Genomic DNA, 26,566 nt, shown 5'->3' with positions numbered 1-26,566 from the left:
TCTGTGCTCATGGTAGGGAAGGATCATCCCAGTCCACAAAGCTGGAATACAATGAATAGAATGATTTTGTTAAATTAGAAAGTGAATTGTTATGGCCAGGAACAGAATCCATGGAAAGAGGAAATTTATCAGGAAAAGGGGTGTGATCATGGCATGCACCTTTCCCAGTTTTTCCAATCCAATTATGATGGGATACACAATTGCTATCTGATTATGGAGTCATATGTTAATCTAGATTTAATGCACTTTTTATCCAGAATAATATTAAATATATCCAGGGTAATATACAAGAGATGCAGTCAGCCCTGTAAAGTGGGATTCATGGGGGATTTGTGGGGTGGGTTTGGGAGTTTTTTTCCCTCTGTTCCCACCCTGGCAAGCTCTGTGTGTAAAACTTCCTTACAGATGGTTTTGGGAATGGTGAGGGAGGTCAAAGCTGGAATATAATGAAGAGAATGATTTTGTTAAATTAGGAAGTGAATTGTTATGGCCAGGAACAGAATCCATGGAAAGAGGAAATTTATCAGGAAAAGGGGTGTGATCATGGCAAGCACCTTTCCCAGTTTTTCCAATCCAATTGTGATGGAATACACAATTGCTATCTGATTATGGAGTCATATGTTAATCTAGATTTAATGCACTTTTTATCCAGAATAATATTAAATATATCCAGGGTAATATACAAGAGATGCAGTCAGCCCTGTAAAGTGGGATTCATGGGGGATTTGTGGGGTGGGTTTGGGAGTTTTTTTCCCTCTGTTCCCACCCTGGCAAGCTCTGTGTGTAAAACTTCCTTACAGATGGTTTTGGGAATGGTGAGGGAGGTCAAAGCTGGAATATAATGAAGAGAATGATTTTGTTAAATTAGGAAGTGAATTGTTATGGCCAGGAACAGAATCCATGGAAAGAAGAAATTTATCAGGAAAAGGGGTGTGATCATGGCATGCTCCTTTCCCAGGCCACTTCTGCCAATCCAGTTATGATGGGACACGTGATTGCTAATTATGGAATTATATGTTAATCTTGATTTAATGCACTTTTTATCCAGAATAATATTAAAGAGATCCAGAGTAATACACAAGAGATGCAGTCAGCCCTGTAAAGTGGAAGTGAAGGTGATTTTGGGAGTTTTCCTTCTGTTCTCACTCTGGCAAGCTCCATGTGTAAAACTTCCTTACAAATGCCAGGTTTTGGGAATAGTGAGAGAGGTCCTGGTGGGGGCAGGTTTGGCACCAGCCCCTCTTGTATTTTTAGGGTTAAAAGTCCCAATTCCTCTTGGAATTCCCTCCCTGTGTCCTGCTGAGCTTTCACTTTCCAAGTAGATCAAACCCTTGGCTTTGGGTTTCACACTGAGAGACAGAATAAAGGGAGGAGATTATTTAAAATTATTTAAACCCAAAAAGCTCTGACTGCCTGGATTTGCTCCTTGGCTATTGCAATCAATTCCTGGGAAAGGGATCTGTGCAAAACACCAGGAAGCATCTGAGGCATGCAAGTGTAGAAATTCCCTCATTCCTCATCCCAGCCGCTCTGGAGCCTTTGAGGGCTCTCCAATGTCCTTTACCAGTGTCCTCCTGGTACCTGGCATTTCCCACATCAACCTCCAGCCACAGGGAATGGTCTCTCTCCATGTCCCTGCCCTGTCCAGGAAGAATTGTGGTGCCAAATTCAACCCCATTTCACTTTAAACCCCTTCAAATGTGTTTTAAAAATCTCTGCATTTTAAAAATGCATCCCAAACCCTCCCCTATTGATGCTGCATCTCTGTCTTGCTTTGATGCCAGGGCTGCTTCTTCCTCCAAGTCATTTGGTTCATTTATAGCAGCCTCAGAGCTCTCCTGGCAGCCCAGAAAAATGACATTTCTTTGCAAGCACAGGGAGATTAAAGCTTTAAATCCCAAAGTAATTATAAATGGTTTTGTTGGGAGCATTCCTCCTGGTAACAGATGCAATAAAACATGATTTTGCTACTGGCCTTGGCCCCGTTCTCGTTTGGAATTCCCAATTAATCAAGTTGTTAATGTGGGCTTGAATTCCAAGTGAGACACAGGCAGTGCTTTACAGCTCCTCAGGGTTTTTGGGATCAGCTGGGATGATTCCTGCAGAGCTTACCTTGCAGGTTCAGTGCTCCAGCACCACCAGATCTAAACTGGCTGTGCTGGGAACCAACTGGGAACTGCTTCAGTTTGGTTCTGGTTGTTCCCAGCTGGTTCCTGGGATCTGTGCCCCAGATGGGGAATTTCAAATTGGAGGGTTCAGTGTTTCAGCACCACCAGATCTAAGCTGGCTGTGCTGGGAACCAACTGGGAAATGGGTTCATTTAGATTGTGGTTGTTTCCAGCTGGTTCCTGGGGATCTGTGCCCCAGCTGGGGAATTTTAAATTGGAGGGTTCAGTGCTTCAACACCACCAGATCTAAGCTGGCTGTGCTGGGAACTGGTTCATTTGGGTTCTGGTTGTTCCCAGCTGATTCCTGGGGATCTGTGCCCCAAATGGGGAATTTTAAATTGGAGGGTTCAGTGCTTGAACAGGTTCAGTGCTTCAACACCACCAGATCTAAGCTGGCTGTGCTGGGAACCAACTGGGAACTGCTTCATTTGGGTTCTGGTTGTTTCCAGCTGGTTCCTGGGGATCTGTGCCCCAGCTGGGGAATTTTGGAGGGTGTAAAACACACTTGTGGTGGTTCCTGTTTCCCAGGCGTGTCCTGCAGCCTGTCAGCCTCCAGGGTAAGCTCCTATTAGAGCCTTTAATCCAGCTCCTGGAGCTTGCTGTCCTTATGGATTGTCCTTCCAGCACTCCACAGCAAGGAGGGAAATGTGATAACACTTCCCCATGTGAGATAACAGCTCTGCTGCTGTCAGCCCGAGCACATGGGGCTGAGTGAGCCCTCCCAGCCCTTCCCTCAGGCTTTTTTTGGGGAAGCCAGCATGAAATATTTCTGCTAAAACCCCAGTTTCAGGCTGACTTTGGTCTGTGCCTTATCAAAGGCTCTGTTTTGCAGGTGCTGCTGCTCACAGAGGGGATGTGGAAAGCCCTTTTCAAAGGCAGACAGCTTTGCTAAGCTAAGCTTGTTTTTTAGGCTCAGCTTTTCCTGTTTTGAGCTTGAGCTTCACATGACTGTAGCATAAGCAGAAAAACCAGTGGGGGTGGAAATCAGTGGGGAAGGTGAAGTTTAATTTTCCAGGTGTTTCATGGACAAATGTCTGCCTGCTCCTCTCACTGGTCTCCATCCCAGTGGAGCATCTGGAGCAAACAGCTGCTTCTGCTTTGCTGCTCTACAAAAGGGGTTTTTTATCCTTTGGTTTGTGCTGGAAGCAAAGCTGCCCCCACCCAGCCCTGAGCTGCTTTCTGTTGGCCACGACCTCATTTGTCACTTCTCCAAGTCAGCCCTAATATAGAGAAATCCCGGTGGCTTTTCCCCACTTGGCCAGGAGAAGATGCACTGCCCATTATGGAGCTGGGTTCCACTTTGGGTGTCTTCCCAGAACCTCTTAGTGCAGTCTGAGGCTGATGAGTGCCCTGGGAAAGGATTTTATGACCTGCTCTGTTTGCCTCTCTTGCAGTGTGTGCTGTATTTATGGAGTTTAAAGATAAATCATCCCAAAACGTTGTTCCTCCTTCGAGGGAACCATGAGTGCAGGCACCTCACAGAGTACTTCACCTTCAAGCAGGAATGTAAGTATCAGCAGTGGGAGAAGGATTTGAATCCATTTAAATAATACATTTTAAAATATATTTAAAAAAAAATAAGGTGTTGTGAGAAGGCATGGGCTTCAATTTTTGTGCCTCAGAGCTGTAAAAACCTGTTGTCTTGTTTTCCTGCTCTTCTGCTATAAAAAAATACCCCAAACCCCAAATCTTTAAGTTCTGCTAAGCACCAAATGTGGCCTTTTGGTTTCAAAGCCTGAGTGTGGATGGAAGAAATGGGAACACTTCTCTCCTGATGAGGCAGGCACACACATCCTCCCCTCCCTGACTTCCAACGTGTAATCAGTGCCAAAAGCCTTCCAGCTCCAGATTGTGCAGCTGGGATCAGTGATTGGAGCTGCAATGGGGGAAGGATTTGCTCCTCCCTGTTTGCACTGGTGAGGATCATTTACCTTTCAAATGGTTTTTGCAGTGAAAAGATGGGTTTGTGCACGGCATTTGGATGTTTTTAAAGCAGCGCTGAGGGGAGGTCAGGGAATGATGGGTGTCTGTCATTCCAAGGAATAAAAGAGGTGGAGAACTCAGTGCAAAGCTCCTTTAGGGAATTCTTGCTCAAGGACCCGACCTCCAGAGATAATTCTGGGCAAGGCACAAATCCAATCTTTATCCCATCAGCTCTGGGTGGTGCTGGATGGGGGAAGGCTCAGAGGGGATGAGTCGCTGTTCTTGTTAACTCAGGAATGAGCTGGGAAACACCTCCCAGCTCTGTGCTGGCTGCTGTGCCCATCACCTGCACACAGGTGAGCTCCTGCTGAGTCTGAGCCAGGTGCTGGGGTTGGGTTTTTCCCTTTGGAAAACAGGAGGTGCTGCTTTTCCCTTTCCCTGAGAACCCCTGTTAGTGTCTCTGGAAAATGGCTATTTCTGAGCAGATTTGAGCCTTGGTGTAAGAGCCAAACTGTGATTTATCTATGGGAACATCCTCTTCCCCTCTGCTGGGGTGAGGCATCTCTGGAATTGTCAGCCCTGGAAGATCAGTGGGCAAATCCTGCTCCCAGGAGCTGTGGAAAAGCAGTTCCTGCCCCCATGGCTGTGTGAGGCTGCTGTGCCAAATTCAGCAGTCAGGATGAGTCTGGAGGTGCTGTGGGAAGTGATGGGGTGGCTTCAGCAGCATCCCAAATTTATTTCATGATCCCAATTTTCATTATTTGGGAACTCCTCATCTCCTTGGTGCTGATCTCAGTGCAGGTGTTGTGGAAAACAAACCGAAGGGACATTAATATTGTCCAATTCCAGATTAAAAAAACCTTTTCTTTTACACGCCCAACAATTATTTTCCAAATCAGTATTTTCACAAATGCACATGTGCAGTTTGATTCTAAGTCAGTATTTTCACAAATGCACAGGTGCAAAGTTTGATTCCAAATCAGTATTAGCATGAATACACAGGTGCAGAGTTTTAATCTAAATCAGTATTTTCACAATTATTTATGTGCAGTTTGATTCTAAGTCATTATTTTCACAAATGCACAGGTGCAGAGTTTGATTCCAAATCAGTATTAGCATGAATACACAGTTGCAAAGTTTTAATCTAAATCAGCATTTTCAGGAATACACAGGTGCAGAGTTGATTCTAAATCAGTATTTTCACCAATACACAGGTGCAGTTTGATTCTAAATCATTATTTTCACTAAATACACTGCTGATTTTAAATCAGTATTTTCACCAATGTACAGATGCAAAGTTTGATTCCAAATCAGTATTTTCACAAATGCCCAGGTGCAGAGTTGATGCCAGGTGCAGACTTGATCCTAAATCAGTATTTTCATGAATACACTGCTGATTTTAATCAGTATTTTCTGGAGTACACAGACATAGAGTTGATTCTAAATCAGTATTTTCACAAATACACTGGTGCAGAGTTGATTCTAAATCATAATTTTCAGGAATACATGGGTGCAGAGTTGATTTTAAATCCGTATTTTCAGGAATACACAGGTGCAAAGTTGGACTCTAAATCAGTATTTTCACAAATACATCGGTGATTTTAAATAAGTATTTTCACCAATACTTATTTAAAGTACACACAACTGCAGAGTTCATTCTAAATCAGCATTTTCAGGAATACACAAGTGCAAAGTTTTAATCTAAATCAGTATTTTTCACCAATACACAGGTGCAGAGTTGATTCCAGGTGCAGAATTGATTCCAAATTAGTATTTTCACCATTACACTGCTGATTTTAAATCAATATTTTCATGGATACACTGATGCAGAGTTGATTTTAAATCAGTATTTTCACCAATACACAGACACAGAGTTGATTCTAAATCAGCATTTTCAGGAATACACAGGTGATTTTAAATCAGTATTTTCACCAATATACAGGTGCAAAATTTGATTCTAAATCAGTATTTTCATAAATACACAGGTGCAGAGTTGATTCCAGGTGCAGAGTTGATTCTAAATCAGTATTTTCACGAATACACAGGTGCAGAGTTTGATTCTAAATCAGTATTTTCATGAACACACTCCTGATTTTAAATCAGTATTTTCACAAATACAGAGGTGCAGAGTTGATTTTAAATCAGTATTTTCAGGAATATACAGGTACAGTTTGATTCTAAATCAGTATTTTCACAAATACAGAGGTGCAGAGTTTTAATCCAAATCATTATTTTCACAAACACACAGGTGCAGAGTTTGATTCTAAATCAGTATTTTCACAAATGCACAGGTGATTTTAAATCAGTGTTTTCAGGAATACACAGACACAGAGTTGATTCTAAATCAGTATTTTCACCAATACACAGGTTCAGAGTTTGATTCTAAATCGGTATTTTCACAAGTGCACAGGTGCAGAGTTGATTCCAGATCAGTATTTTCACAAATACACAGGTGATTTTAAATCATTATTTTCACCAATACCCAGAGTTGATTTTAAATCAGTATTTTCACAAATACACAGGTGCAAAGTTTTAATCTAAATCAGTATTTTCATGAATACCCAGTGCTGAGTTTGGTTCTAAATCAGTATTTTCACCAATACACTGCTGATTTTAAATCAGTATTTTCACCAATACACAGGTGCAGAGTTTTACTCCAAATCAGTATTTGCAAGAATACACAGGTGCAAAGTTTGATTCCAAATCAGTATTTTCACAAATGTGCAGGTGCAGAGTTCATTCTAAATCAGCATTTTCATGAATACACAGGTGCAAAATTTTTATCTAAATCAGTATTTTCACCAATACACTGCTGATTTTAAATCAGTATTTTCACTACCAGGTGCAAAGTTAGATTTGTGAGCCATTTAGATTTAGGAGCTGGGTTCCTGGAGTTTATTGATCAGCACCTGAGCTGATCAGAGCTTGATTGGGTTCCTCCCTGCAGGTCGAATCAAGTACTCGGAGCGAGTGTACGACGCGTGCATGGACACCTTCGACTGTCTTCCTCTTGCTGCCCTCCTCAACCAGCAATTCCTGTGTGTCCACGGGGGCCTGTCTCCAGAAATCACGTGTCTAGATGACATTAGGAAAGTAAGTCAGCTCCAGGAGCTTTTCCCTTCCCTCCCAGTTCCCTGTGGGGTTCACTCCTGTGTGGATTTGGGGCTGGAAGGGTGGGAATCCATAAAATCAGAGGGTTTGGAGAAAGCTAAAAAAGGCAGGACTTAGAAACAGCAGAACTGTGATTGGAACTAAGCAGTAGCCATGAGATTGGTCAGCAGAAAAATTATGTAAAAAGTAGAAAAGTAAAAGCAAATAGAATAATGGTCTCTATATTAATCAAATAGAACAATGGTCTGTGTATTAATGCTTGTCTAAAATAAATCCATAAGCTACTGAAAAGTATATCTAAGAAGATATTAGGAAGTTCTAAGCTTAATAATGGAGCTCTGTGCATTGTGTTTTAAGGCTCACAAGCAGGTGTTGTATTTGAAATAAGCAAGCATTGTTTAACCAAAGGTACCTGTGCTTATAGTGGTTGGATGGAACTACTGTCAATGTGCTTTTGCTTTGTGTGATTGGTCAAAAAACTTAAAAAGTGAGTTGTAACGTTAAGTTCTTTGTCTGCTACCTAAGATGTGAACTGAAATGACATCTTCCCATTGTCATAACCATGTAATGAAGCTGATGCTGGAAAATAAAACAGCTCAAGAGGTGTCCCACAGCAGTCTCATCCCGTTGGTGATTTGTACTGTCTCAGTTTGGAATGCCAGATGTCTGCTAAGGAAGGCAGGAGCCTCCTTGAAATGGAGAATGTAAATCCCCTCCTTCCTCCAAACTGCTATAAATTTTAAATTAACGGGCTCTCAGGCAAAAAATATGGGAGCAAGAAATAACAGTTCTTTAATAGGGAAGAAAATAAAAAGATAAAATAAACAATGCAGTAAATAAAAAGATAAACAATGCAGAGTCAGCACCCAAGCTGACACCCTGTGGGTCAGGGTGTTGGCAGCAGTCCCATTGGAATTGTGGCTCAGCCCTCCTGCAGTGTCAGGGCTGGTTCTGCTGGAGCAGGGATCCTGGACAAGGGTGGAGTCTCCTCTGAAGGTCCAGGGGCAGAGGCAGCTGCTGTTCCTCTGGGGAATCCAGTGCAGAAGCCGTGCTGGTGTTCCAGAATCTCCAGATTATATCCAGACAGGAATGCTTGGCTGGTGTTCCCAAATCTCCAGATTATATCCAGGCAGGAATGCTTGGCTGGTGTTCCAGAATCCCCAGATTATATCCAGGCAGGAATGCTTGGTTGGTGTTCCAGAATCTCCAGATTATATCCAGGCAGGAATGCTTGGCTCCTCCCTCTGGGCTCACATCTCCCAATGGGATGCTGTAGTTCTTATCAGCCATGCAGTGACATTCAGTGGCCTCTTATCAGCACATGTCTCCCCAGAGGGAGGAGTGGGTGTGGAAGAGATAAGGAAAACTGCTCATTTAATAGAAGACAACTGCCATGCAGATGGTCAATAGAACACAATTTGCTTGGCAATCCAGGACATGAACAGAGGAACAAAACAGGAATCCTGCCCCAGCTCCTGCTGATGTTGTGTCCCCTCTCCAGTTAGACAGGTTCAAGGAGCCTCCAGCCTTTGGTCCGATGTGTGACCTGCTGTGGTCGGATCCCTCGGAGGATTACGGCAACGAGAAAACCCTGGAGCACTTTGCCCACAACACTGTCCGAGGCTGCTCCTATTTCTACAGGTGAGGGCTGTTCAGGGGGCATTTCTCTCCTCTCACACCAAAATCATGCTCAGGCCACTCTGGGGGGCTTTGCAGTCTACGTGAATTCTCCTCACTTGGCTCTGATACACAAATTCTTCTTTGTTTTTTTGCTTCTTTGGATATTGAGTTGTCTTTGGATAAGAATTTCCTATGTCAGGGAAAGTATACGTTGAATATTAGGAAAAAAATTTTCACCAAAATAATAATAAAGCACTGGAATGCTCTTCCCAGGGAGAATCACCATCTCTGGATGTATTTAAAAAAGACTGGACATGGCACTGGGTGCTATGGTCTGGTTGAGGTGTTAGGGCACAGGTTGGACTTGATGATCTCAGAGATCTCTTCCAACCTCATCATTCTGTGATTCCATGAATATTGAGCTGTCTTTGGATAAATGTGAATTTTGATCTGTCTTTGGATAAGTTACTTTGTACAATTGGCATCTCAAGCAGCAGAGATGCTTCTTTGGACTGGCCCTGTGAGTGGTTTGCAGCACCTGGATCTCTAGGAAATATTTTTTCCTTGCTAAAAAAGGATTTGTGCTGATAGTCCACTTATAGGAAGGATTTAACAGAACCCTTTGCAATTAATTTTTGGATAAAAATATATAATTTGAATAATTTTTGAATAAAACATATTTGGTGTTGGAAAAACATCCAGAAACTGGATGTTTTCTGCAAGTGGCTGCTCCCAGAAACCAAGACCACCCGAGCTCTGAGCTCTCCTTTGCTCTCAGCTGAGTTCTCCTCCCTTTTTGTTTTGCAGTTATCCTGCAGTGTGTGAATTTTTGCAGAACAATAGTTTGTTATCCGTAATCCGAGCTCACGAAGCCCAGGACGCTGGGTGAGTGCTGCAGCCCCGGGGCTGGGCGGGGTTTGGGCTGTGCTAAACGAGGTTTGGGCTGTGCTAAGCCGGGTTTAACTCGTGCTCTGTTTTGCAGGTATCGAATGTACAGGAAGAGCCAGACCACGGGCTTTCCCTCGTTAATCACAATCTTCTCTGCACCAAATTACTTAGATGTCTATAACAACAAGGGTAAGGCTGGGGTTTTGCTGCTCTTATGGGGGTCAGGAAATCTCTCCTCCACTCTGCCCTTCCAAAATCACAGGATAATTTAATTGGAAAAGAGCTCCAAGCCATTGAATCCAACCTGTGCCCAATCCCCACCTTTCGCTGAGTGTCACTTCATCTGTTCCTTGGGCACCTCCAGGGATGGGCATTCCAACCCTCCCTGGGCAGTTCCAAGGCCTGAGCCCCCTTTCCATGGGGAAATTCCTGCTGTGCCCACCCTGAGCCTGCCCTGAGCCCCCTTTCCATGGGGAAATTCCTGCTGTGCCCACCCTGAGCCTGCCCTGAGCCCCCTTTCCATGGGGAAATTCCTGCTGTGCCCACCCTGAGCCTGCCCTGAGCCCCCTTTCCATGGGGAAATTCCTGCTGTGCCCACCCTGAGCCTGCCCTGAGCCCCCTTTCCATGGGGAAATTCCTGCTGTGCCCACCCTGAGCCTGCCCTGAGCCCCCTTTCCATGGGGAAATTCCTGCTGTGCCCACCCTGAGCCTGCCCTGAGCCCCCTTTCCATGGGGAAATTCCTGCTGTGCCCACCCTGAGCCTGCCCTGAGCCCCCTTTCCATGGGGAAATTCCTGCTGTGCCCACCCTGAGCCTGCCCTGAGCCCCCTTTCCATGGGGAAATTCCTGCTGTGCCCACCCTGAGCCTGCCCTGAGCCCCCTTTCCATGGGGAAATTCCTGCTGTGCCCATCCTGAGCTGCCCTGAGCCCCCTTTCCATGGGGAAATTCCTGCTGTGCCCACCCTGAGCTGCCCTGAGCCCCCTTTCCATGGGGAAATTCCTGCTGTGCCCACCCTGAGCCTGCCCTGAGCCCCCTTTCCATGGGGAAATTCCTGCTGTGCCCATCCTGAGCCTGCCCTGAGCCCCCTTTCCATGGGGAAATTCCTGCTGTGCCCACCCTGAGCTGCCCTGAGCCCCCTTTCCATGGGGAAATTCCTGCTGTGCCCACCCTGAGCCTGCCCTGAGCCCCCTTTCCATGGGGAAATTCCTGCTGTGCCCATCCTGAGCTGCCCTGAGCCCCCTTTCCATGGGGAAATTCCTGCTGTGCCCACCCTGAGGTGCCCTGGCCCAGCCTGAGGCCGTTCCCTCTGCTCCTGTCCCTGTGCCCTCCTGGCAGGAGCTGGGCAGAGCCACAAGGGCCCCCTGAGCCTCCTTTGCTCCAGGCTGAGCCCCTGCCCAGCTGCCTCAGCCTCTCCTGGGGCTCCAGACCCTTCCCAGCTCTGTTCCCTTCCCTGGATCCCCCCCAGCCCCTCCAGGTCTCAGTGAGGGGACCAGAACTGGACACAGCCCTCGAGGCACCTCCCCAGCACAGAGGGACAATCCCTGTCCTGCTCCAGCTGCCACCACACTGGTTTTGATACAAAAACCACCCTATTTTTGATACAAACCCTCTCCTCCAGTCACATTCTTGTGCCTGGAATGAAAGAGAGCTTTGTGTGCTGAGCTGAAGTGGTTGACTTAATGTGTTACTGTGGCAATTAACTGTGGAGTCATGAGGCCTGGAATAAAGCTTTCATTCCCAGCACAGGAGAATGGAGCCCTTCTGATGGATGCTGCCATCCCACAGGAGCTGATAGTGTAGGACAGTTTTCCACTTCCCTCTGCCCCTAAACCATGGGGTTCATGGTGGAATTTTCACCAGCTGTGAGGTTTTCACCCCTCACTTTGGATCTTGGCTCTGTTTGAGTTTCACTGTTTTAGGCTGAGAATCAACCTGAGGAAACCAAAATTTCTCTTCTCCTTTTGGAGAGTTGGTAGCTTGATGCTACATGAGTGTAACAGGGTGTTGATAATGAAGGTTTTATAAAACTTGCAGAGGGAGCCAGGCTGGGAGAGCTGGGGGTGAAAGAGGAAGAGGCTCCAGGGACACCTCAGAGCCACTGCCAGAGCCTAGAGGGGCTCCAGGAGAGCTGGACAGGGGCTGGGGACAAGGGATGGAGGGACAGGACACAGAGAATGGCTCCCACTGCCAGAGGGAAGGGATGGATGGGATATTGGGAAGGAATTGCTTCCTCTGAGGGTGTGGAGGGGCTGGGATGGAATTCCCAGAGAAGCTGTGGCTGCTCCATCCCTGGAAGTGCCCAAGGCCAGGCTGGGTGGCTTGGAGCACCCTGGGATAGTGGAAGGTGTCGCTGCCCTTAAGATCCTTCAAATCCAGGATTCTGTAGGTGGAAAGTGCCCATGGACATTTATTCTCTCTGCCTTTTCTCCCCCAGCTGCTGTACTGAAATATGAAAACAACGTCATGAACATCAGGCAGTTCAACTGTTCCCCTCACCCCTACTGGCTTCCAAACTTCATGGATGTCTTCACATGGTCCTTGCCTTTTGTAGGGGAAAAGGGTAAGAGAGATTTGGGGTTCTGTTCCCAACTCCCAGTGACTGCTCCTCATATCCTGAGTGTCACAAACCTGTCCCACACTGCTGGCAGAGTGTTGCAACTCCAGGTAGCACAGGAGAGCAGTTCAGGCTCAAGGAGATCTTCATTACTGGATTAAATTCATGCAAAACCAGCTGTTTGAAAAAGCTTTTACCAATAAAACACTCCTTTCTTGCTCTTCCTGCATTGCTGGTGGGGCTGCTCTTGGGTGCTGTAGCCCCACCTCAGAATTTGGAGATGTTTCTCTTGGTTTGCAGCAGAGGAATTTTAAATTCCTGTTGGCTCCTGGCCCACCAAAAAGGAAGCATTCACTTCAATCCAAGGCTTATTTCATTCTGAACAAGGCGAGGCAGCTTAAAATATGACCAAGACTTTGCCTCAGCTTTTCACCAAAAGGATTTTCACCTCTCCTGATGAGATTAAATTCCACCCCAGTCTCATTTGTTTGGGGTGCAGCTTCACCCTCACCACTCCCAAAGGATTTTTTGACTTTGAGGCAGCAAAGGTCGAATCCCCCCCCTCCCCAAATTTGGCCCTTCTCAGAGCCAGGTGGCTTTGGCATGGGTGAGGATGGGGAGGGGGGACCTTGAGGGAGCTCAGGCTGTTCTGCAGGAATGTTGGCACCTCCTTCCCCACGTCTGGTTCCTCTGTGATGTGCTTGGCCTGCATCCACCTCCTTGGCAGAAGATGCAGCGTGTGTCGTCTGCTCCGGCGCCGCTGCGGGCACCAGCAGGCTGTGCCTAAAAGTGTCTTCAGGCTCCCACTTGCAGGGCACAGACGACCTTGAAATCCTTCCCTGGCCCTCCAAATCCCTCTGCATGGCCAGGCCTCTCTGACCTCTCTGTCTGTGCCTCTTGCAGTCACCGAGATGCTCGTGAACATCCTCAACATCTGCTCCGACGACGAGCTGATCTCGGATGGCGACGAGACCTTGGAAGGTAAAATATCCCTGCTGGCAGCAGAGAGCAGCGGGGGGAAAGGCTGGGCAAGGTCTTTCATGTCTGAGCAGCTCTTGATTTATAGCTGGATGCCCAGCCAGGGTCTCCAGTTCTTTTTGCAGTTTTGGGTAGGGAATGTTTGGGGTTTTTTTTCTCCTTTGCTTTTCAGTCACAGAGAAATTAAATGACATTCACTGCGACAGACACTTCTTGCCAGCTACTCTGGGAATGGTTTCCTGCTCCTTACACAGGCTGCTGGTTATTTTTTCCCCCAATTCAGAATTTTCTGCACCAAAATATCCACCCAGTCTTCTCATCTGTTGCAGTGAACTCCTCTGTAAAGTGGCTTCTCGTGTCACCCCCCTCCCCAAAAACGCTGGGTTTGGCCCTGCTTTTGAGCTGTGCATGAAGGGGACAAATCAGTGGTTGAGCTGATGAGCAGTTTGGATTTTGGGGGGACTCAGGAGTGAGGTGGTGACCTGAGGAAGCTGAGGGGGGCAGCAAGAAGTGGGGCCTGAGCTGCCTCGGCCCCAGGTGGAGACTCTAACCCGCTTATCCCATTGCATTTCCGTTTTGTTTTTCTTTTTTGGTTTTTTTCTTTCCTCCCTCCCATGAAAATTAAATTTGTTTCTTCTATCTCTGTCTTCATCTACTTGTTTCTTGGTGTCTCCTCTCCCTGAAGATCACTACATTTCAAGCTATCCGAAAGGTACCCAGCTAGAATTTGCTACAAGCTTAATTATCACTGCCTGTGCCACCAGATCCTTGAAGTGGATTTCCAGAGCTGACTAGTGGGGCAGTCTCTTCATCCCCTTTCAGTTTTAACATAAGCTCCATGTGTTTTTTAACCCTTCTGCGTTCCTCCAGGAACTCTGAGAAACGGGGGTCACGTTTCTACCTGATTCTGAATGCAGCCACGTAGTGCATGGCTGAGCCATGGTGCATGTTAGCCCTGGGTTTGGCTTCCCTGTCCTGATGTGTACTGGGCCATGTGAGGAATCTCAGCTGAGAGGAGATGGATTTGTTCCCTCTTTCCACCCGAATTTTCCCTTTGATTTCAGCTCCCTCTGTGCTTTTTTTATGTTTCTCTCTCCCGTCGGGTCCGTAGAGCGGAAGGGGAGCTCCCCCAGTTCTGTTGTGTCCGTGTGGGGTCAGAGCAGAGCTGCCAGGCTCGGGCCAGCCCTTCCCTGTGCTCCTTGGATGCCAAAGCTGATGCTTGTGTGCCGCTGCGGGCGAGCCCAGCGGTGCCCATCAGCCCCTCCGTGCCCTGCCTTGCAAAGCGCGTCCTCATGGCTGAGTCATTTGTGTCCCATCCTGTGCAGTGTGGGCCCAGCTGGCGACCTGGCAGCCACACCTCCCCGAGGCCGTGTCCTGTGGTGGTTCTACTCTCTTTAGCCCTCTCGAGTTCCGTGTGTGCCATCTCGTTGGTGTTGCCCTCCTCACCGCCATCCTGGTGCCATCCTGATGCCATCCTGGTGCCATCCTGATGCCATCCTTCCAGCACCGTTCTCTCTCCGGTGTAGCTGTGACTCTGTACAAACCATGATTTCTTTTCCTGGAGTCAGGCAGGGGCTTCATGCTGACCTTCCCTGCAGAGCAGGAAGCCTCCAACGTGCTGCTCTCTGCTCTTTTCTCTCCCTCAGGTGGGACAACGGTGCGCAAGGAGATCATCAGGAATAAGATCAGAGCCATTGGGAAGATGGCACGGGTCTTCTCAGTCCTTCGGTGAGGATGGGCTGGGCACTGGGCTTAACTGGGCACTGGGCTTAAATTGAAGACTGGGCTTAAACTGGGGGCTGGGATTAGTTTGGGGACTGGGCTAAATTCGGGGTCTGGGCTTAAATTGAGGACTGGGCTTCAATTGAGGACTGAGTTTAATTTGGGGTCTGTGCTTAAACTGGGGACTGTGCTTAAATTGGGGACTGGGCTTAAATTGGGGACTGGGCTTAAATTGGGGATTGGGCTTAAATTTGGGATTGGGTTTAGTTTGGGGTCTGGGCTTAAATTGGGGACTGAGTTTAATTTGGGGACTGGGCTTAAATTGGGAACTGGGCTTTAGCTGGGGGTCTGGGCTTAAACTGGGGACTGAATTTAATTTGGGGACTGGGCTTAAATTGGGAACTGGGCTTTAACTGGGGGACTGGGTTTAAATTGGGGACTGAGTTTAATTTGGGAACTCAGTTTAATTTGGGGTCTGGACTTAGTTTGGGGACTGGGCTTAAATTGGGAACTGAGTTTAATTTGGGAACTCAGCTTAATTTGGGGACTGGGTTTAAATTGAGGACTGGACTTAAAATTGGGGACTAGGTTTATTTTGGGGACTGGGCTTAGTTTGGGGACTAGGCTTAATTTGGGGTCTGGGCTTAAATTGGGGACTGAGTTTAATTTGGGGTTTGGGTTTAAACTGGAAACTCAGCTTAAACTGGGGACTCGACTTAATTTTGGGGACTGGGCTTAGTTTGGGGACTAGGCTTAATCTGGGGGCTGGGCTAAATTTTGGGACCAGGCTTAATTTGGGGACCAGACTGAATTTGGGCACTGGGCTGAATTCAGGAACTGGGTTTAATTCAGGGACTGAGCTTAGTTCTGGGACTGGTCTTAAACTGGGGACTGGGCCTTAATTGGGGACTGAGTATAATTTGGGGACTGGGCTAAATTTGGGGACTGTGCTTAATTTAGGCACCAAACTTAATTTGGGGACTGGGCTTAAATTAGGGACTGGACTTAATTCAGAAACTAGGCTTAATTCAGGGACTGCACATCATTTTGGGACTGAGTTTAATTTGGGGACTGGGTGGTGGGGAACACTGGTTAGGAAAAGAAAGAAGGGAAAAACTTCCTAGGACAGGTGGTTTTTCCTCACCCTTTCAGGACACATTTTCCTGAAAGAAAGTTGTAGGCAGGTCGGGGTTGGACTTTTCTCCTAAATAACAAATGACAGAGGGGAGGAAACAACCTCAAAGTACAGCACGGGGGACTCAGGTTGGATATTAGGGGAAATTTCTGCATGGAAAGGGTTGCCAGGTACTGGATTGTGCTGTCCAGGGCTGAGAGGTTGAACAGGTGTGTGGATGTGGCACTTGGGGACGTGGGTAGTGGTGGTGCTGGGTGACCTTAGAAGTCTTTTCCAGCCTTAATGATTCCATGATTCTCATGATCCCACAACACCCACCACAGTGTGTAACTCAGTGTGTAACTGCTGCTGTTCCCTGCAGGGAGGAGAGTGAGAGCGTGCTGACCCTCAAAGGCCTGACCCCCACAGGTACCCTGCCCCTGGGAGTGCTCTCGGGGGGGAGGCAGACCCTGCAGACCGGTGAGTATCCCTGCCCCTGCATCCCCCTGCCCCAAACCCCCTGGAGCAGCTCCCACGGGCGGCCTGGAGGGTGCCAGGGGACCCCAGCCAGGGTTCAGGCCCCTTTGCGGGAAGGATTGCCAAGCAGGAGTAAGCAGAGGTGTAGGTGGGGGTGTGGAGAGATGCCAAGCTGTCCCCGTGTACCCTCGAGGAAGAAAACCCACAGCACCCTGCCTAAAGCATGTTTAGTGCTTAATTGTTTGTTTCTGCAACAAGTTTTTCTCCTTGATTTCCCTTCTAACGCTGCATGGTGCACATCCTCTGCCTCCCCTCGCTGTGCTGCTGCTGTGTGACAGCCTCTGTGTGAATGTGACAGTGACACTGCCTCTGTGTGAATGTGACAGTGACACAGCTGCTTGTTTGTTCTTTGTTCAACCACACCCCTCCCAATCTGCCCCTGTCAAAAGTCATGAATTCCAAACAGGAGGAAGGTCCAGCCAAAGGAACGAGGTTCCTCCAGGGCTGGATGGTTCAGAAAAGTCTCCTCTCAGGTTTTGAGGTAGTTTTGGAGGTTTCTTCCCAAATTTGCTGCCTCCCTCAGCAGCTCAGAAAGCACAGCATCCAATCCTTCCCCTCCCAGGGCAAGGAGGTTGGCTGGTGCTCAGGGAATGAGCTAGCCCAGGGGGAATCCTGTAATCCAGTGTGTTAATCCTCCCCTGCCATGGCCTTTGAAGCCTGGCACCTCCCCAGCTTCCCCCTTCCATGGGCACCGGGGATTTCCTGCAGCTCTCCCCGGGCTGGGGCTGGGGTTTGCCTGGATTAAAGAGTTCACGAGTCAGAAACGTGGCAATATCACTGCCTGCTCCCAGGGAGGGTGCAGCAGCACTCCCAAGCTCATGGATTTCTCTGCCCACAGAGGAGGATGGATATTTTTTCCCTTTTTTTATAGAAACCATCACAGCCCCGTCGCCCCAGTTCTGGGAACAGAGCCTGAGTGGGAAGGTGGCTGCTGCAGCAGCTCTGTCCCTGGATCCCGACAGCACAGGGTCATGCTGTGACGTTCTCCAGCACCTTCCCCTCTCAGGGGCTGCTCTCAGGGGTACCAGGGATCTCCTCTCCCCCAAAATAAGCCTCTCCCCAGGACAGAACAAACAAGCTGGGCCTTTGCTGTTGCCTTACCCGCCCTGCCCGCGCCTGCAGGCTGCCCCCGCTGCCCTCGGCATCTCCCGCCTTCTCCTGCCCTCCTCACCCCTTTTCCCTGTCCTCCTTCCTTCTCACACTCTCCTTTCTCTGTCCTTCTTCCTTCTCTGACTCTCCTTTCCCTGTCCTGACCCCTTTCCCTGTCCTTCCCCTTCTCCCTCCCCGCTTTCCCTGTCCTGACCCCTTTCTTTCCCCCTTTTCCCTGACCTTCCCCTTCTTCCACTGTCCCTGTCCTGACCCTTCTCCCTCCTCCCTTTCCCTGTCCTTCCCCCTTCTCCCACTCTCCTTTTCCTGTCCTTCCCCTTCTCCCACTCTCCTTTCCCTGTCCTTTCTCCTTCTCTCACCTTCCTTTCCCTGTCCTTCCTCCTTCTCCCATTCTCTTTTCCCTGTCCTGACCCATTTCCCTCCCCCTTTCCCTGTCCTTCCACCTTCTCCCAACCCCATTTCCCTGTCCTGACCCCTTTCCTTTCCCTTTTCCCTGTCCTTCCCCCTTCTCCCTCCCTCCTTTCCCTGTCCTTCCTCCTTCTCTCACCCTCCTTTCCCTGTCCTTTCCCCTTTCCTTGGCCCTTTTCCCTTTCCTTCCCCCTTCTCCCACTCTCCCTTCCCTGTCCTTCCCCCTTTCCTCCCCCCTTTTCCTGTCCTGACCCTTTTCCCTCCCCCTTTTCCCCATCCTCCCACCCTTTCCCATTTTGCACATCCCTTCACACTCCCGGTGAATTTATGGGAGCCCCGTCTGCTGGGTGAGGAGGAGGGGCTGTGCCCCCCTTTTGGGGTGCCTGTGCACCTCAGAAAAGGGAAACGGGGCTGCAGTGAGGGGGGCCCTGCCCTCCTGAGCCTCTCCCCAGCCTTTCACAGCAGGGCTTGGCAAAATCTACTGAACAAAGTCACGGAATCTGGGGCAGAGCTGTGCAGCCACAGCTCCATCCTTCCTCCGTGGCCTCCCCAGGACCACGTGGCCTCTGCATTGTGTCCAAAGTGAAAAAAGCTGCAGTTTTGAGGCTAAAATCCAGAGAATCTGCTCAAGGGAAGGGCGCCCTTCCAGATGTTGAGGCAGGGCCTACCAAACCTCGGATGTTGCTGCAGCAGATTTAGGAAGGGGGACATTGCTCAGCTCTGTGGTGCCTTGTTGCTTGGTAACACTTGCAGGAGGTGGAGCTGAAGCCAAACTGGGTTTGGAGCCTGATTTTCTGTTACAACTCAAGGCACCGGGAGCGGAGCAGCCCAGTACCTGCTGCTTGTCCTTCCCTGGAAAACAGGCTGCCCCTCTCCTTCCCACTGCTCCAAAACATCCCCTGGGATCCCTTCTGTGTGGTGGAGGGTGAATCCCACATAACTGATCACCCAAAGGTGTTCTGGAGCCACCCAGCTTGGAGCAGAGCTTACTCCGAGCTTGTCCCTGTGCAGTGCACACAGCAGGAAGCCCCCGCTCTCTGCTCCTCTGTCCTTCCATCAGATCAACCCAGAGGAAAGGAGACTCCCCCTGAGCCCTCGGGGGTCCCCTTCCCCCCTTCCTCTCCACCTCCTGTCACCTTTTTCTCCCCTCTCGCCACTCGTTTGGCACCACCGGGGCTGGGGGGCCGCGGGCTCTGCGTCGCAGCCATGATGTCGGATCACTCACTGTCACTCTGTTTTTGTTCCTTTTTTTTTTTTTTTCTGTTTTGTTTTGGTTTTTTGTTTTGTTTTATTTTTTTTTCCCTGTCTTCATTTCTGCATGCCACTGTTCTTCTGTATTGCAGCCACAGTAGAAGCGGTAGAGGCACGGGAAGGTATGGCTAGAACCCGGCGAGAGACTCAAATCATCTCCGTGTGTGCGTGCGCTCATTTTAAAGAGCTTTACCAGCCCTTAACGGAAGCTTTTTACTCTTGCATCACCAGAAGTGGGGGAGGACAAGGCCCTGCTGGGAAGGAAAAAACACCCAGGGGTTTGGTTCAAGGCTGTTGCAGCTTGAACAGTTTATTCCTTAGTGGGACACCTTTATTTGGAGTTGCCAAAGCGGTTCCTGCTGCGGCGGCTCGAGACCTTGGGGTTGAGGTCCTGCAATCTGCCAGCACCATCAAAACCCTTAGAAAACAGGATTTTGTGGTGCTGGTGTAACCCCTGCCCTCCCCACAGGTAGGCCAAGGTGGAGAGGCAATTCTCTGCCTGTAGGGTGTAGGAATGACGGATCCATGAGGATTTTTCCTCGATGCCAAGCGGGGCCACGCAGCTCTACAGAGGCTTTGCTTACCAAGGGAAGTTGTTTGTGAGCCAGCCAAGTCCTTGTAAAAGATTTGGCAGAGGCTCCTTTTCCTTAAATTCTCTGTAGCACAAAGGAGTTTCACATTTGGTCCGTGTCATCAGGGCCAGGGTGACGTGCTCGTCCCCGCGGTGATGGAACAGGGACATAAAATTCCTCCGTGGGATTCATCCCTCCCAAATCTGCCCGTGTGTCTCCTGGTCATGCAAGAATTTTGCCTTTGTGATCCAAGGACTAGCTGTTCCCTCTCCTGGTGTTGCAGTGTGTGGTTTGTGTCGGAGTTCAGAGCCTTGTGGTGGTGTCTTTGTTCTGTTGTTCTGGGTTTTGCCTTTTTTTAAAATTTTTATTTTCTTTTTAATTGTTATTTTTTAGTGTCGTGTTTTTCAGCTTTGAAATTTTCCTGAGATTTCCCTCTCTGGGGACAGCAAGCACCTGTCTGGTTTATCAAGTTCTTCCTATACTATTAAAATCGGGGGAAGTTTGGGATATTGGAAGGAAATTCTTTCCTGTAAGGGTGGTGGGATGGAATTTCCAGAAAAGCTGTGGCTGCCCCATCTCTGTAAGTGTCCAAGGTTAAACCTGGGATAATTTAACTGGGTGATTTTAATCTCCCAGCCCAAATTATTGCATGCTTCCATGAAAAGCTCTTAGGTAGCAGAGAAAGTCCTAAACCTCCCAAAAAAGAACCTCCTCCTAGAGAGCAGAGAAAATCCTAAACCCCTCTTAAAGAAAAAGAACCAGTTCTTAGTGAGTAGAGCAAATCCTAAACCTCCCTAAAAAGAAGAACCTCCTTTTAGGGAGCAAAGCAAATCCTAAACCTCTTAGGGAGCAGAGAAAATCCTAAACCTCCCTAAAAGGAAAGAACGTCCTTTTATGGAGCAGAGCAAATCCTAAATCTCCCCAAAAAGAGCCATCTCTTGAGCAGAGCAAATCCCAAACCTCCCCAAAAAGAACCAGCACTTAGGGAGCAGAGCAAATCCTAAACCTCCCCAAAAGCAAGAACCTCCTCTTAGGGAGCAGAGAAATCCTGAACCTCCCTAAAAAGAACCTCATTTTAGGGAGCAAAGCCAATCCTAAACCTCTCTAAATAAAAGAGCCTCTTCTTAGGGAGCAGAACAAATCCTAAACTTCTTAGGGAGCAGAGCAAGTCCTAAACCTCTCTTAAAGAAAAAGAACCTCTTCAGGAACAAAGCAAATCCTAAACCTCCCCAAAAAGGACCAGCTCTTAGGAAGTAGAACAAATCCTAAACCTCCCTAAAAACAAGAACCTCCTCTAAGGGAGCAGAGCAAATCCTCAACTTCTTAGGGAGCAGAGAAAATCCTAAACCTGTCTAAAAAGAACTGCCTCTTAGGGAGCAGAGCAAATCTTGAACTTCCCCAAAAAGAACCAGCTCTTAGGGAGCAGAGTAAATCCTAAACCTCCCCAAAAAGAACCAGCTGTTAGGGAGCAGAGTAAATCCTAAACCTCCCCAAAAAGAACCAGCTGTTAGGGAGCAGAGCAAATCGTAAACCTCCCCAAAACGAACCTCTTTTTAGGGAGCAGAGCAAATCCCAAACCTCCCCAAAAAGAACCAGCTCTTAGGGAGCAGAGTAAATCCTAAACCTCCCCAAAAAGAACCAGCTCTTAAGGACCAGAGCAAATCCCAAACCTCCCCAAAAAGAACCAGCTCTTAGGGAGCAGATCTACTCCCAAACCTCCCCAAAAAGAACCAGCTCTTAGGAAGCAGAGCAAATCCCAAACCTCCCTAAAAAGAGCCTCCTTTTATGGAGCAGAGCAAATCCCAAACCTCCCCAAAAAGAACCAGCTCTTAGGAAGCAGAGTAAATCCCAAACCTCCCTAAAAAGAGCATCCTTTTATGGAGCAGAGCAAATCCCAAACCTCCCCAAAAAGAACCAGCTCTTAGGAAGCAGAGTAAATCCCAAACCTCCCTAAAAAGAGCATCCTTTTATGGAGCAGAGCAAATCCCAAACCTCCCCAAAAAGAAGCAGCTCTTAGGGAGCAGAGCACCTCCTAAACCTTGCCTCCAGCTGCTCCCGAACACGCGCTGGCACCTCCAAAACCTCCCCAAAGAATCCCCAAACCCAGCCCGGTGCTTTCTGTCCCCTCCACCTGTCCCCGTTGGTGTCTGGCGTGTGCTGGAGGGCTCCTCTGGGGTTAATTCCATCCTGATGCTGACACCTCCTCCCTGTGCTCCCTTCCCTCCCGCAGCCATCCGCGGCTTCTCCCCGCAGCACAAGATCCGCAGCTTCGAGGAGGCGCGGGGGCTGGACCGCATCAACGAGCGCATGCCGCCGCGCAAGGATTCGCTGCACGCGGACGGCCCCGTGAACTTGGTAACCTCGAACTCTGCGGACAAGAACGGCACGGGCAAGAAACCCCAGTAACGCCAGAGGATCCAAAACGTCATGAATTTTATTTATTTATTAGCGGGGTGGGGTGGGGGCAGGGGGAGAAACCGACTTCACCTGGAGGCACGTCCATAAATCCAGTCCGCATCCGTTCTGTAAGAAAGCGACCATTTTGTAATTTTTTTTTTTTTAATTTATGTTCGATATATATAAAAATGTCTTTTTTTTTTTCTTTTTTTTTTTTTTTTTTTTTTTTTTTTTTGAGTTAGAAACCAATCCAACTGCTAGAGCATCCCGGGAGTGTTGCGCTGTCCAGCTGCCCTCCCCGAGAGGCCAAACCTCTGCTGGGGGGTGTTGGATTAAAAATCAAAAATCAGTCAAACCAGGCAACTTGGGTCGTTGGCTTTGGCACAATTTGGACTTAGCCTGAGCTTTCCACAGCAGGTCCTTCCCTTCAGGATACGGTTGGGTTGGTTTTCCTTTACACACCTGTTTTCTTCCCCAGATTTTTCCTGTTCTTTTTTTCCACCTCTTGCCTACCTGCAGCTGCTGCTTTAGCAACCAATTCCCTGGAAGGCAGATTGCTGGGATCCATCCCTTTTTTCCAAGGTGACAGCCAGGGGCAGCTCCAGGGTTGTTAACACCAATCACAGCACTTTTTCCTTCAGGATTTCAGCTTTATCCCAAAGGAAAATCGGGAGAAGGTGGGGGAAGTGCTGCCCCTTGTTGTGGCTTTTCCTCTTGGAGCAGTCAGTTTGTGCAGCAGAATTCCCTTGGGAATCCCTCTCATTCAGAGCAGAGGAATTATCTCTGCTGTCTGATGATCCCTGGGAAAGCTGCAGGGCAAAGTTTTAAAGGAAAAGGGGGTCATTTACACCCTGCAGGCTTCAGCTCCCCCATTCCCCCACCAGCACAGCTGCCCAGCCCATGGCACATTCCCTGCTCCCCTCTCTGCCATCAGCCCTTGCTGAGCAGTTTGGGGTGTTGGGGACAGGGTGGTCACCCCAGTGTCACCCCCCTGTCCCCCCAGGGTGTGTGGCTTTGGGTGTCACCCACCCTTGGCTGTTCCAGAGGAGCCATGGGCAACTCTGCCTTTCCCAGCAGCTGGAGCAGGGGATGGCTGATAAAAGTTTGAGATAAGATTTGGGCACTGCTGGTTCTGGGAGATGTGGCTGGGTGCTGGTGACAGGACAGCCCCTGGACTGGGGAGCAGGGAGGGCTTGGAAGGCAGAACCGAGTGGATGTGGCAGGAATTTTGGCAGGGAGTTCTGGACAGGGATCCTGGGGGTTCCCAGGGGACACCCCTGGGTGTGGGGTGAGGGATTTTGGAGCGGGAGCTGAGCATTCTGTCACTCTGAGCATTCTTCACTTACACTGGGAGTGCTGGGGAAGGGTTTTGTGGGATTCCCGTTGGTCACTTCCCACATGAGCTGTGCAGGGTTTTGTGGGATTCCCGTTGGTCACGTCCCTGTGAGCTGTGCAGGGTTTTGTAGGGTTCCCGTTGGTGACTTCCCTGTGAGCTGTGCAGGGTTTTGTGGGATTCCCGTTGGTCACTTCCCTGTGAGCTGTGAAGGGTTTTATGGGATTCCTGTTCGTCACTTCCCATATGAGTTGTGCAGGGTTTTATGGGATTCTCATTGATGACTTCCCTGTGAGCTGTGAAGGGTTTTATGGGATTCCCGTTGGTCACTTCCCTGTGAGCTGTGCAGGATTTTGTGGGATTCTTGCTGGTGACTTCCCACATGAGCTGTGAAAGATTTTGTAGGGTTCCAGATGGTGAGTTCCCCTGTGTTTTATGGGATTCCCATTGCTCAGTTCCCATGTGTATTATGGGATTCCCATTTGTCAATTCCCATGTGTTTTATGGGATTCCCATTGCTCAGTTCCCATGTGTATTATGGGATTCCCATTGGCCAGTTCCCATGTGTTTTATGGGATTCCCATTGCTCAGCTCCCATGTGTGTTCTGGGGTTCCCATTGCTCAGTTCCCATGTGTGTTCTGGGGTTCCCATTGCTCAGTTCCCATGTGTTTTTATGGGATTCTCATGTGTTTTATGGGATTCCCATTGGTCCCTTCCCTTCCCAGCCGTGCCCATTGCCTGCAGCTGAGGCAGCAGCTCCTGGAGCACTCCCCTCTCCATCTTTCCCTGTCCCCCTTCTCCCGAGCTCTCTGCAGGCAGGGCTGAGCCTCTCCAGGGGATCTTTGCCAAGGCTTTCCCTGCTTGTTGCCGTCTTCCCTCGGCAGTTCCAGCGCCAGAGGAAAAACAGCAGCTTCCCAGGAAGCTTTCAAATTGTCTTAGGATCAGACGTCACCTAATCCCACGGGGCTCTTTAGGATTCTGTGAGCAGACCGCTGGGTTTCCACACTTTTCAGTCACATGCCTCCACTTTCCCCTCTTTTTTTTTTTTTTATTCTTTTTCTTTTTTTGGTTGTTTTTTTTTTTTTTTCCCTTTGATCCCTTTTTATTTTCCACGCCCACCGCTTTTCGAGATGTTTGCTGCGAGCTTCTCTCCCCCCAGTCCGAGGAGTGGGGCCAAATTGCCTTTTGTCTGTGAGTATTTCTTTGTCCTTTCAGGGCCTCCTGTGAGCGGTGAGCCCGTGTGTGGTGCCCAGGGCTGCCCGTGCATGTTCGGGCGTGTTGTGCTGACCCAGGCTGGGATCTCACCCAAGCCAGCCAGGTTTTAGTCGGGATATTTGGGATGGGAATTGCGGGACCCCGAGCCTGGCAACCCCCTGTTCCCGGCGTGGGGGGGTCAGCAGGGCCCTGCCCATCACACAGGGGGATTTGCTTTGCTGGGCAGTTTGTCCCCCCACCCTCTTCTTCTGCTCTGGCATCACCAATTCCTCCTCCTCAAAATCTTCTTGGACTTTGTGCTTCATGGTTTGGGGGCTCAGATCCAACCCCCTGATGATGCTTGGGGCTGGTGGAACTGCAGCTTCCCAGTGTCCCAGCTCTGGAAAAGGGCTGGATCTTCATTGTCCTGGCCCTGGAGAACGTGGCCAAGGGGTGGAATTTTTATCCCCCCTTATCCCTTGAGCTGCACTGTGCCACCCTGGAGATGGTGGCCAAGGGCTGGGTGTTGTCCCTGTGTCCCTGTGGCACCCACACGTGTGGGTGTCACACTGCCAGCTCCCCTGTTCCCTTTGAAGCACTTCCTGAGGGGGTGAGGAGCAGCGATGGGGCTCTGGGTGCTAATTACCCCCTCAATTAATTAACGCCCCCTCTCCATGCCGCGCTTCCCCTGCCACCGCCCCCAGCCGAGATCCCCCTTCCCCTCTTTTGGGGACGACTTGGGAGCAGAATTCCCTGCCCTGATCCCCACCACGGCAAACCAAAAAATAAAAAACCAATCCAGAAACGCCCCCAAACTCCCCCTTTTCCTCCTTTTCCCCCCAAATCCAGCGCCTCGGGGCTGGGCTTGTCTCTGACCCCTCCTTTCCGAGCTCCCGCCCGTCCCTTCCCCTCCCCGGCTGCCACCTGGAGCTTGGACATCCGGGATTGAGGGGACCCCCCCGGCCCGAGGGAGCCCCCAAATCCAGGGAAAGCCCCCACCTCCCCGCAGCCTGGGTTTTTTTGCATGTTCTAGCAAGGTGCATGTCCAAGGAGGGGAGTCGGCAATGGGGCGGGTGGTGGGTTGAGTTCAAGCTTAATTTTCTTTTTTGGGATTGGGAGAACCCCTCTGGCTGCCTCTGGCACAGATCCCACCTGGCCAGGGGAGCTGGCAGGGATGCAGATCCCACCAAACCTCGGCCAGGGAGGACCTGAAGCCCTCCAGGGGTGCAGTGATGGTGATTTTAGGGTTCTCGATGCTGAAGGATCATACGCCCGTTGCCTGGAGACTGCCTCCTTTTTAATTTTTATTTTTATTTCTTGCTTTTTTTTTTTTTTTTTTTTTTTTTTTTTAGTTCTGTTGAAAGGAGAAAAAAATTGGTGAAAATGTTATTTATTGGCAGAAATTATTTAATATAATTTCTTTTTTTTTTTTTTTTTGTGAAACAAGGAATGAATTTGTTAGAACTGTCTCGATGTAAATCGGAGTCATCTTTAAGGAGGAAAAAAAAAAGAAAAAAAAGTTAAAAATTGACACAGTCACTGTGCTCCACTGTGATTTTTTGGGTTGCTGAGGGGGGTTCATTGCTGCCAGAAAGGAGGATTTGGGGGGTTTTAGAGGCTCTTCAGGGCATCTCCCAGCCCCCAGCACAGGAATTTGGCGATTTGGAGAGCTCTCAGCTCCTGCTCCT

At 49.0% G+C, this 26,566-nt stretch overlaps 1 protein-coding gene across 3 annotated transcripts in view; it reads left to right on the top strand.

Annotated features, from left to right (window-relative positions):
- Positions 1-22,396, top strand: part of PPP3CC (protein phosphatase 3 catalytic subunit gamma) — a 54,289-nt gene extending 31,893 nt beyond the window's left edge. The window contains exons 4-14 of one of the 3 annotated variants that reach the window (XM_059490759.1): positions 3,563-3,674; positions 7,039-7,184; positions 8,704-8,843; positions 9,630-9,707; positions 9,805-9,899; positions 12,145-12,270; positions 13,168-13,245; positions 14,889-14,970; positions 16,461-16,558; positions 19,474-19,503; positions 22,184-22,396. In XM_059490759.1, the coding sequence (XP_059346742.1) occupies positions 3,563-3,674; positions 7,039-7,184; positions 8,704-8,843; positions 9,630-9,707; positions 9,805-9,899; positions 12,145-12,270; positions 13,168-13,245; positions 14,889-14,970; positions 16,461-16,558; positions 19,474-19,503; positions 22,184-22,359 (1,161 nt within the window). In that variant the 3' untranslated portion in view covers positions 22,360-22,396. Of the gene's footprint in view, positions 1-3,562; positions 3,675-7,038; positions 7,185-8,703; positions 8,844-9,629; positions 9,708-9,804; positions 9,900-12,144; positions 12,271-13,167; positions 13,246-14,888; positions 14,971-16,460; positions 16,559-19,473; positions 19,546-22,183 lie in introns of all 3 variants that reach the window. The other 2 variants (XM_059490758.1, XM_059490760.1) reach the window with 2 other exon arrangements.
- The last annotated feature ends 4,170 nt before the right edge of the window (positions 22,397-26,566 follow it).

This window comes from Ammospiza nelsoni, chromosome 30 (genome assembly GCF_027579445.1).
Source record: "Ammospiza nelsoni isolate bAmmNel1 chromosome 30, bAmmNel1.pri, whole genome shotgun sequence".
Lineage (NCBI taxonomy): Eukaryota > Metazoa > Chordata > Aves > Passeriformes > Passerellidae > Ammospiza > Ammospiza nelsoni.
This window is presented reverse-complemented; position numbering and strand designations above follow the sequence as displayed.